A 12554-nucleotide genomic window follows, 5' to 3' on the forward strand; every position below is an offset into this window, starting at 1 on the left:
GTAATATTACACAAGACTAGACAGGTAATAAATAAATAGTAGTGAATAAAGTAAATACTGTATGGTAAAAGTAGTTTAACAGCCATTTCTCCAAAGGAACACCACAAAAATGGTGTTAATGGTAAAAACAAGATATTATTACTTTCAGCACTCACACATTCTATTATGTATTGGGAACCTGAAAGAAACGTTCATTTTTGGACCAGATAACAAACAATACTATATATTACTGGAATTTTTAACTGCACTAAAAATTGAAAATGGAAATGCTAACGTCTTAGAGAACAGTTCAATAGTATTGCATTGCCTTGTCATGAAGAATGTTTGTGCTTCCACAAAAAAACCTTCGGTTGTTAGGTGATGGGTGGCACCCAAGGTTTCCTCAAATGCTTCAGTTTCTTCATCTACAAAATGTGAGCTGTGGGCTAGCATGTGGATACGACGCAAAGGCGCCTCCTATCACTGAGTTTAAAATGGGAGGCTCTATCTGTTCTTGAGAAAAAAAAATAATGACAACTTCAAAGCAATTCATCTTTCCGCAACAGAAACCAATCTTCTTTCTTTTTTAATCTTCTCTTTATCGAACCTTTGTGGAAAAACTAAATTCAGGAATAGTAAAAGTAACACTAAACTCTGGAAACCATGTGATTGATGTCTTGTTGCGTCTAAAGCGCGACCAGCAGCAGATACGCACAAAGAGCAAGTATGAACTTCCAGGCACCCGTAGGTCAGAGTCTCCAGATCAGGGGCCGGAAGTGAGTGCCAACAGAGGCTTCCTTTCCGGGAACGCGAATTCCCAAAGTTCCCTTACTACCTTCAGGAAATCCTTGAGAGTTCGAGGACATGGAGGCAGCGTGCCCTCCGGAGAGGACTGGCAAGTTCGTAGTGGTGGGCGGCGGCATCGCGGGCGTCACGTGTGCCGAGCAGGTGCGGCGGGTGCGCGGGCGGCTCCGCCTCTTCCCCCCCCACCCCCTCTCTGGCGACCCCTCCCTGGTGATTCTTTGAGTCCCGCTTTCGCCCCGCCCTTTACCCCCGCGTCTTCTGGGTTCCCAGAAGTTAAACTCTGCGTGGTAACTTCCACAGAAAATCCTGAGTACCTCGCAAGCGTCGTCTCGAGGCCAGGGATGAGTGGGAAGCAAATTATTAGCCGAGAATCCAAACCTAGCTGAACCAGTCTCTGGTCCCCGTGATGCCGGGAAAAGAGGGTTTTGTATTTGGACAGAAAATTTCAGCCTGCTTTTTAAATTGTCTTAGCTGGTTACATTTAATTGCCAGGCAGGTGCCAACTCCTTAGTATATTGTAACTAATGGATAAAGAAACCCTTTAATAAATATCTTGAACTTTGAATTCCCCAAATAGGAGCGATTTCATGTCCGGTGATGTTTTGTAAAACAACCAGCAGGGATTAAATACAACTAGAGAATTATTTTCTGATTATAATGAATAACTGAACCATATATATTTATATACCTGTGTGTATTTCAAAAAAAGATGATTTTGATGATGCAAAGTAATCACTGAAATAAAATCACTCCATTGTGTTCACTGTTAAATCTTAGGAACGCTTCTGGAGTTGATAGGGAGTGAATTAAAAGAAGAGGTATATTTTTTTCAAAGATGGCTTTTTAGCTCAGTGTCAAAGAATGAGTGAAAGTCATCAGATGATATTCCAAAGGAAGGCAACTTCATAATCTGCTTTGGAAAAGCATGACTCCATTTGGAAGCAGCAAAGCTCAGTGCACATGATGCTTTGGGGTGTTGGCCAGAGATTAAAGCATGAAGTTTGGCAAAGACCGGATCATAAAGGATCTTATAAATCATGCTAAGAATTTAGAGAAAAGCTGGTGGCGGTGGCGCAGGCCTGTAATCCCAGCGGCTGCGGGGGCAGAGGCAGGAGGATCCCAAGTTCAAAGCTAGTCTCAGCAATGGGGAGATAATAAGCAACTCAGTGAGACCCTGTCTCTAAATAAAATACAAGAAAGGGCTGGGGATGTGCCTCAGTGGTGGAGTGCCCCTGGTTCAATTCCCAGTACTCCCCTCCCCACCCCACCCCTCAAAAATTTAGAATTTACAAGTAGTCAGGTGATGGTAAGCAGTGGAGTACAGTGATCAAAGAAAAGATCTTGAAAGATGATTTAGTTATAGTGTATTTGGGGCAGTGGCAACTGATTAATACTTTTTTTTTTCAGTAGTATAAAGAAGCTGTGGGTATCTGATGTAGCAATGTAAATAGAGAGGAGATGAATTACAGACTATACACAAGGAAGAAAGATGGAGAGAGTTTTGTCAAATACAATAGAGAATTCAAATAAGGAGAAACTAAGGATCCCATAGATTTTAAGGATTATATATTAGTGGAGTTGAGGAAATAGATTTTGACATATAAATGGTTTAAGTTCAAAGTGAGGAAAAGAGCTTGTAGCTAAAGGAAAATAATTGAACAATAGCAAGTTAAGTCTAAATTTTGTTAAAGCTAATATTAAAATAACTGTGTCTTCTCAGAATATGAACTGGTCAAAATGAGGAAATAGAAGTTCCAAAGCACTTAGGAAAGATGCTAAGTAATATTGACAGTTCAATTTTTCCCCATAGAAGATGAATGAAAATATTTTAAAATAAATGGGAGTTAATTTTACTCTTAGTCAGGTTTATTGTCATCTATATAGCTTTAAAATGGTATACAAAATAGTTTAAAGGATACTTCTTTATATTTTCTTGCTCAGGAATTCTTTGTTAATGTTTAATGTAAATGATACTCATTTTATCAGTGTAAGAGTTTAACATTCCTTATTCACTGCCTTATAAATATGTACAGGACCCAGAATAACAAAAACCTTTAGATGAGAAATAATTCAGTTTTTAATTTCACCAGTTAATAACATTATTAAAACTGTATTATCCCACCCCCACACACACATACATCATTTTTATAGCAAGACCTAAAGTTATTTATCATGTTTCTCTTTTTCCAAAAATAAGTTGGCGATTAACTTTCCATCAGAAGATATTCTCCTGGTAACAGCTTCTCCTGTTATTAAAGCAGTTACAAATTTCAAGCAGGTGAGAAATTTGTATAACTTTTTTAGTATTAATTTGAAAAAAAACTAAAGTAATATGTGTAGTAGTTAGAATTGGTTTTTCTTTTATAAAATTGATGAGAAATAATTGTACATATATGATGTCTTTTTAATATATATACATATATATATATGTGTATATACATATATATATATATTTAGTTGTTGATAGACCTTTATTTTATGTATTTATATGTGGTGCTAAGAATTGAACCCAGTGTTTCACACATGCCAGGCAAGCGCTCTACCCCTGAGCCCCAGCCCCAGCCTCACCATGATGTTTTGATGAATGTATACACAGTGTGGGATGACTAAATCAAATTATTTAACTCACTATCATTTTTTTATGATGAGAACAGTTAAAATATATCTGTAGCAAATTCCAAATGTGCAATATATTATTATTATTAATTTTACTGATCAGGATGTGCAACAGATCTCTTGAAATTATTCTTCCTAACTGAAGTTTTGTTTCCTTGATCAAGATCACCATAATGCCTCTACTCCCCAGTCTTCAATAAACACAATTAGTTTCCACATATAAGTGAGATCATATGGTATGGCTTTCTATTATGCTTATTTCACTAGCATAATGTCCTCCAGGCTAATCCATATTGTCATCTGACAGGATTTCTTCCTTTTTAAAAGCTGAATAGTATTTCATTGTGCGTAAGTAGCACATTGCCTGTACCTGCTTACCCAATGATGAACACTTAGGTTGCTTTCATACTTTGATTGTTGTGAATAATGCTGCAGTGAACATAGAAGGACAAATATCACTAGGAGGTGCTGATTTAATTTCTTTTGTAGATATACTTTCTAGTGGATTGCTATATCATATGTCACTTCTATTTTTTATTTTTTGAAGAACCTATTATTTTCCATCAGGCTATACTAATTTACACTTCTGCCAGCATTGTATCAGGGTTTTCTTTTCTCCATATCCTCACCAACACTTTTTATCTTTTGGATAGAAGCCATCCTAACAGGTGTGAAGTAATAATCTCATTTGGGTTTTGATTTTCATTTCCTAAATTAGTGATTTTGAGTACTTTTTTATATATGTTATCTATTTTTATGTCTTCTTTGGAGAAATGGCTGTTCAGGTCTTTTGACCATTTTTAAAATCAGGTTATTAGTTTTCTTACTATGAGTTATTTGGATTCCTGATATATTTTATTATTAATGCCTTATCACATACATATGGTTTGAAGATATTTTTGACACTCTATAGATTATCTCTTCATCCTGTTGTTTTCTTTTCTGTGCAGAAACTTTTTAGTTTGATATAATTCCATTTGTTTATTTGTAATTTTTTGCCTATGCTTTGAGATCATACCCCAAAATTCCTTCCCCAGATTATATCATGGAGATTTTTCCCCCTATTATTTCTTCTCTTAGTTGTATAGTTTCAATGTTTACCCTAAAGGCTTTGATCTATTTTGACTCAGTTTTTGTGTGTGGTGTGAAGTGAGGGTATAATTTTATTTTCTGCATGGGATGTCAGTTTGCCCAATATCGTTTATTGAAAAAAAAATTGTCCTTTCCTCATTTTGTGTTCTTAGCACATTTGTTGAAAATCAGTTAATCATAAGTGTGTGGATTTATTTCTGGGCTCTTGTGTTCCATTGATCTATTTATCTGTTTTTATACCAGTATGATGCTATTTTGATTACTGCACTTTTATGATATAACTTCAGATCAGATAGTTTGATGACTTCAGCTTTATTCTTTCTTGCTCAAGATTCCTCAAGCTGTTTTGGGTCTTTTCTTGTCCTACATGAATTTTAGGATTGTGTTTCTATTTCTATAAAAATGTCAATCAAATTTTGGTAGTGATTGTTGAATTCATAGATGGCTTTGGGTAGTATAGACATTTTTAACAACACTAATTCTGCCATTCCATGAACATGAAATATTTTTTGTTTATGTAAGGTTTTTCAGTTTCTTTCATCAATTTCATGGTTTTTAATATATGTGTGTGTGTATGTGTATATATCTTTGACTTTGTTAAGTTTATTACTAAAGTTGTTTTTAATTTTAAAGTTATTGTAAATGGGATTGTTTTCTTGATTTTTTTCCAGATAGTTTATCATTAGTGTAAAGAAATAGTACTATTTTTATATAGTGATTTTCATATGTTGCAACTTTAATGAATATTCTTGTTTCAGTTTTTTGGTGGATTATTTAAGATGTTCTCTGTGTATGATCATTTCATTTGCAAACAGTCAGTTTAGCATCTTTCCAAATTTAAGATGCCTTTTATTTCCCTTGCCTAATTTTTGTGGCTAGGACTAATAGTACCATGGTGAATTGAAACAGTGAAAGTGAGTATTCTTGTCTTGTTTCTCATCTTTCTCCATTGACATCAGTTGTGGGCTTGTCACATATGTATGTTGTGTTTTGTGTATTTCTGTACCTAATTTGTTGATAGTTTTCATCATCAAAGGATGTTGAATTTTGTCAAATGCTTTTTTGTATCTATGAGGTAATCATATGGATTTTTGTCCTTCATTCTGTTAATGTGTTATATCACACAGTGTATGTTGAAACATTCTTACATTCCAAGAATAAATTTCATCTGATCATAGTAAAGAATACTTTAAATGTACTGTTGAATTTTATTTGCTAGGATTTTCTGGAGGATTTTTCTATTGATGTGCATCAGGATATTGGCCTATAATTTTCTGTTCTTGTAACTGTCCTTGTCTGGCTTTCGTATTGGATAATGTTGATCTTGCAAAATGAGTTTGGAAGTTTTCTGTCCAAGTTTTTGGAAGAATTACAGACATGTTGATTTTTAGTCCTTAAAATATTTGTAGAATTCAGCAAAGAAGCCGTTAGGTCCCTGCACTTTTCTTTGATGGGAGATTTTTCATTGCTGATTCAATCATTTTCTATTTCTTCATGATTTTTTCTTAGTAGGTTGTATGTGTCTAAAAATATTTATCTACTCCTAGGTTGTCCAGTTTGTTGGTGGGTCAATTATTTATATAATACTGTCTTTTGATCCTCTGTATTTACAGGTATCAGTTATAAGGCCTCCGATTTTATTTCATATTTTTTATTTGAGCCTTCTCTCTCTTCTTAGTCTAGCTAAAGGTTTGTCAATTCTGCATATATTTTATAATTAAAAGCCAACTTTTAGTTTTGTTGATCTTTTTCATTATTCTCCTAGTCTCTGTTTATTTTTTTTTTCTTTTTCTTTTTTCTGCTCTGATTCTTATTAGTTCCTGAAATCTCCCAATTTCAGGCTTAGTTTGTTCTTGTTTTTCTCTTTCCTTTTTTAATTTTATTTTTAAATTTTTGTTAATTCTAATTAGTTATACATGACAGCAAAATGCATTTCAACTCATTGTACACAAATGGAGCACAACTTTTCATTTCTCTGGTTGTACATAATGTAGAGTCATACCATTTGTGCAATCATACATGTTCCTAGGGTAATGATGTCCTTCTTATTCCACCGTCTTTCCTACCCCCATAACCCCTTCCCTCTCCTCATTCCCCTCTGCCCAAACCAAAGTTCCTCCATTCTTCCCATGCCCTCCCCACCCCCATTTTGGATCAGCATCTACTTATCAGAGAAAACATTTGGCCTTTGGTTTTTTGAGATTGGCTACTTACTTAGAATGATATTCTCCAGTTCCATCCATTTACCAGCAAATGCCATCATTTCATTTTTCTTTAAGGTTCAGTAATATTCCATTGTGCATATATAAATAACACAGTTTCTTTATCCATTCATCTACTGCAGGGCATCTAGATTGGTTCCACAGTTTAGTTATTGTGAATTGAGCTGCTATAAACATTAATGTGGCTGTGTCACTGTAATATTCTGATTTTAAGTCCTTTGGTTATAATCTCTAGGATATAAAAAGAACTCAAAAAATTTAACACAAAAAAAACCCCCAAATAACCCAGTCTGTAAATGGGCTAAGGAAGTGAACAGATGCTTCTCAGAAGAAGATATACAATCGATCGACAAATATATGAAAAAACTTTCAACATCTTTAGTAATTATATAAATGCAAATAAAGATTATTCTTAAAATTTAATCTCACTCCAGTCAGAATGGCAGTTATCAAGAATACAAGCAACAGTAAGTGTTGGTGAGGATGTGCGGGAAAAGGTACACTCATACATTGCTCGTGGGACTGCAAATTGGTGCAGCCATTCTGGAAAGCAGAATGGAGATACCTTACAAAACTTGCAATGAAACCACCATTTGACCCAGCTATCCACTTCTCCATCTATATCCAAAGGACTTTCTCTTTTCTTTGGGTATTACATTGATTTATTGGGGAATTTTTTTTTTTATATGTAGGTATTTATTGCTGTTAACTTGCTGTTAGCAATGCTTTTGCTGTATCCCATAAAGGTTGATAAGTTGTGTTTCCATTTTCATTTGTCCCAAGATATTTTTTAATTTTCCCTTAAATTTCTTCTCTGACCTTGTGTTTCTTTAAGAGCATGCTAATTTTTCAAAATTCCTTCTGTTACTGATTTTTAGATTCTTACTGTTGTAGTTGGAAAAGATGCTTGATACTATTGTAGTCTTTCTATTTTGTGCCTATCTTTTGATCTGTCCTGTAGAATGTTCTGCATGCATTTGAGAATGTGTACTGTTTTGCTGTTGGATAAAATGTTCTGTATATGTCAATTAGATCCATTTGATGTAGTTCACTTCAGTATTTTCTTATTGATTTCTATCTAAGTAATCTATCTGCTACTGTGAAAGTGATGTTGAAGAGGCCTACTATTTTTGTATTGCAGTCTCTTTCTTCAGCCCTCAATATTTGCAATGAAATGGTGCCAGGATCTTCCACATATTCTGAAGTTCCTTATATAATAAAATGGTATAATAGTTTCATGTAACCGATGTATACTCTCCTATATACTTTATATCATCTCTAGATTATTTATAATACCTAATAACAATGTAAATGGATGTTTCAGTGTATTTCTTCAGGAATAATGAGAAGAAAAAGTCTTTATATGTACATAACAGAGTTTTTTAAAAAAATATTTTCTGTTGGCAATCAGTTAGACCTACATATGTGGAACCTGTGGATACAGAGGGCCAACTATATTTGCTTTATAAATTTAAGTGCTCCAGTTGGGGAAAAACACACACACACACACACACACACACACAAAAAAAAAATATATTGTTATAGTCTGGTGAATTGACTACTTTATTATTAAATAATTACTTTTGTCTTGTTTTTGGTTTTTGACTTAAAGTTTATTTTATCTAAGTATAGCTCCTCCTATCCTATCTCTTGCTTGCCATTTGCTTGAAATCTTTTTTTATCCTTTCACTTTAAATCTATGTGTCCTTATAGGTGCAGTGAGTCTCTTATAGGCGGCATATATTTGGGTCTTTGTTTAAACTAAAGCCACTCAAAAAAAAATTTTTTTTGAGAGTTTAGCCTATTTTATTTTCAAGTGAATATCGACAAATAAGGATTTACTGTTGCCATTTTGATAATTGTTTTCTGGCTGTTTTATAGATCTTCTTCCTTTCTTTTTGTCGTCCTTTGTGATTAGATGATTTTTTTCTAATGACATGATATAATTGAACTATAGTATTGTTCAAATTACCAGTGCATGATGTTACAAGAACCATTCAAAATGCAGGCGAGGCCAGTGGATTTCAGAATAAGAGAGTGTGAAAAATAATATGATATGGTTTCAAATTCTACATTGCAGCTTTTCATCAAAAAACCATCACTTGATGCTTTTGTGTAACATCATAAAAGAATATATTATCTGAAAATGCAACATATTTGTATAAAGCCTAATTATCTTTATGTATGTCAACTCTGGTTTGAACTTTGGCAATTTATTACAACAGTCTGAGTTAGAGGAAGAATGTAGACAGCAGTTTGAATACAGAAGCAGAAGAGAAGCCATCTTCTATTAAGCCAGACATTAATGAGATTTTCAAAAAAACAGTGTATTTTTCTCAATTTGTTTTGGAAAATATGGTCATTTTTCATTTAAAAATATATCATTTTAACAAGTATTAGATTTATTATGCTTGCTTTTACATGAATTAAGAAATACTTAGAAATTTTTTCAGCTTTAATTTCTAATGTGGCAAATATTGATCTGTGTAATTCATACAATCTGGAACAAGACAGGGATGCCCTCTATCACCACTTCTATTCAATATAGTTCTCGAAACACTGGCCAGAGCAATTAGACGAAAGAAATTAAAGGCATAAAAATAGGAAAAGAAAAACTTAAATTATCACTATTTGCAGATGACATGATTCTATACCTAGCAGACCCAAAAGGGTCTACAAAGAGACTACTAGAATTAATAAATGAATTCAGCAAAGTGGCAGGATATAAAATCAACACGCACAAATCAAAGGCATTTCTGTATATCAGCGACAAAACTTCTGAAATGGAAATGAGGAAAAACACCCCATTCACAGTATCCTCAAAAAAAATAAAATACTTGGGAATCAACCTAACAAAAGAGGTGAAAGATTTATATAATGAAAACTACAGAACCCTAAAGAGAGAAATAGAAAAAGATCTTAGAAGATGGAAAAATATACCCTGTTCATGGATAGGCAGAACTAACATCATCAAAATGGCGATATTACCAAAAGTTCTCTATAGGTTCAATGCAATGCCAATCAAAATCCCAATGGCATTTCTTGTAGAAATAGATAAAGCAATCATGAAATGCATATGGAAAAATAAAAGACCCAGAATAGCAAAAGCAACTCTAAGCAGGAAGTGTGAATCAGGCGGCATAGTGATACCAGATTTCAAACTATACTACAGAGCAATAGTAACAAAAACAGCATGGTACTGGTACCAAAACAGGCGGGTGGACCAATGGTACAGAATAGAGGACACAGAGACTAGTCCACAAAGTTACAACTATCTTATATTTGATAAAGGGGCTAAAAGCATGCAATGGAGGAAGGATAGCATCTTCAACAAATGGTGCTGGGAAAACTGGAAATCCATATGCAACAAAATGAAACAATCCCCTTCTCTCACCATGCACAAAAGTTAACTCAAAATGGATCAAGGAGCTTGATATCAAATCACAGACTGCATCTGATAGAAGAAAAAGTTGGCTCCGATCTACATATTGTGGGGTTGGGCTCCAAATTCCTTAATAGGACACCCATAGCACAAGAGTTAATAACAAGAATCAACAAATGGGACTTACTTAAACTAAAAAGTTTTTTTCTCAGCAAGAGAAACAATAAGAGAGGTAAATAGGGAGCCTACATCCTGGGAACAAATTTTTACTCCTCACACTTCAGATAGAGCCCTAATATCCAGAGTATACAAAGAACTCAAAAAATTAAACAATAAGATAACAAACGCAATCAACAAATGGGCCAAGGACCTGAACAGACACTTCTCAGAGGAGGACATACAATCAATCAACAAGTACATGAAAAAATGCTCACCATCTCTAGCAGTCAGAGAAATGCAAATCAAAACCACCCTAAGATACCATCTCACTCCAGTAAGATTGGCAGCCATTATGAAGTCAAACAACAACAAGTGCTGGCGAGGATGTGGGGAAAAGGGTACACTTGTACATTGCTGGTGGGGCTGCAAATTGGTGCGGCCAATTTGGAAAGCAGTATGGAGATTCCTTGGAAAGCTGGGAATGGAACCACCATTTGACCCAGCTATTCCCCTTCTTGGACTATTCCCTGAAGACCTTAAAGAGCGTACTATAGGGATACTGCTACAACGATGTTCATAGCAGCACAATTTACCATAGCTAGACTGTGGAACCAACCTAGATGCCCTTCAATAGATGAATGGATAAAAAAAAAAAATGTGGCATTTATACACAATGGAGTATTATTATGCACTAAAAAATGACAAAAATCATGGAATTTGCAGGGAAATGGATGGCATTAGAGCAGATTATGCCAAGTGAAGCTAGCCAATCCCCAAAAAACAAATGCCAAATGTCATCTTTGATATAAGGAGAGCAACTAAGAACAGAATAGGGAGGAAGAGCATGAGAAGAAGATCACCATTAAACAGGGACCAGAGGGGGAAGGGAAAGAGAGAGAGAAGGGAAATTGCATGGTAAAGGAAGGAGACCCTCATTGTTATACAAAATTACATATAAGAGGAAGTGAGGGGAAAGGGGAAAAAAACAAGGGACAGAAATGAATTACAGTAGATGGGGTAGAGAGAGAAGATGGGAGGGGAGGGGAGGGGAGGGGAGGGGGGATAGTAGAGGATAGGAAAGGCAGCAGAATACAACAGACACTAGTATGGGAGTATGTAAAAAAGTGGATGTGTAACCAGTGTGAATCTGCAATATGTATTCGGGGTAAAAATGGGAGTTCATAATATGCTTGAATCAAATGTATGAAATATGATATGTCAAGAGCTTTGTAATGTTTTGAACAACTAATAATAAAAAATAAATAAATACTCAAAAATTCTTTGAGGTTCTCAATAATTTGTAAGTATTTAAAGAAAATAAAAGTATTTTTTGAGACCAAAAAGTGTAAGAATACACAGGCCATATAGTGTAGGATTTCCAGGCATTGTTTAAAGAGCAGCTGAGGTCAAATTCCAATCCTCAAGATTGTTTTGTTCCTCCACAGCAAACTAGGTAAGAACTAGAAAAACTAGGTAGTTTAATTTATGATGGGTTTTCAGGATAATTAATGGTTAAGGATAAAATAGCAAAGAAGTAAAGGGTTAGGACAAAAGATGAAATGATCCACTTTAGAATCTTAGCTGGATAGGAAAAATAGTGAGTTTGAGAGAATGTTGATGATCTTCAAGAACAGGAAAGAAGAATACAAAGAATATGTCACAATAAGTTTAGCTGGTAAGTAGAATATAAAAGCTAGAAGAATAAAGAAATAGATAAGATGCTGGTTTAAACTATGGAAAAGTATATACTGTTAGCTGTCTTTTTATAAGCCAAGAAACTAACACTTAGAAGTGTCAGAACTGATGTTTGAGTTCAAGTCTTAAAATACAGAGAGAGCCTCATCCTCTTTTCACTGTTTATAATGCATGTATTAATCAGTTTTTCCATTACTGTGACAAATACCTGAGATAATCAACTTAAAAAGTAAGAAATATTTGTTTTGTCTCAGATTCAGATGTCTCAGTCCATTGCCAGTGTTTCTAGGCCTGTGGTAAACTAGAACATCATGGTGGAAAGCATGTGCTGAAGCACAGCTCTTCACTTCATGGAAGCTGGGAAGCAAAGAAAAGGGGATAGAATCTAAATATCCTCTTCAAGGCATGCCCCTGATTATCTGACTTCCTTCCACTAGGCTCCACCTCCTAAAAGTTCCACCACCTCCCTGTTATGCCGGAGGCTGGGACCAAACCTTTAGCATGTGGGCCTTTGGGAGACATGTAAGATCCAAACCATAACAATGCAGTTGGCCAACTTTCTTGTTTTAAGAACATGAAGTAATTGTGTATTTTAAAAATGAAAG

The 12554-nt window shown here is 34.7% G+C and overlaps 1 protein-coding gene across 3 annotated transcripts in view; it reads left to right on the forward strand.

Annotated features, from left to right (window-relative positions):
- The first annotated feature begins 738 nt into the window (after positions 1–738).
- The window catches only part of Pyroxd1 (pyridine nucleotide-disulphide oxidoreductase domain 1), a 57212-nt gene continuing 45396 nt past the window's right edge, over positions 739–12554 (forward strand). Inside the window, exons 1-2 of one of the 3 annotated variants that reach the window (XM_058576294.1) lie at positions 739–927; positions 2981–3061. In XM_058576294.1, the coding sequence (XP_058432277.1) occupies positions 844–927; positions 2981–3061 (165 nt within the window). In that variant the 5' untranslated portion in view covers positions 739–843. The remainder of the gene's footprint in view (positions 928–2980; positions 3062–12554) is intronic. The other 2 variants (XM_046436228.2, XM_046436229.2) reach the window with 2 other exon arrangements.

This window comes from Marmota monax, unplaced genomic scaffold (assembly GCF_021218885.2).
Source record: "Marmota monax isolate L192 unplaced genomic scaffold, Marmota_monax_Labrador192_F-V1.1 WCK01_AAM20220418_F8-fsc00012, whole genome shotgun sequence".
Classification (NCBI taxonomy): domain Eukaryota; kingdom Metazoa; phylum Chordata; class Mammalia; order Rodentia; family Sciuridae; genus Marmota; species Marmota monax.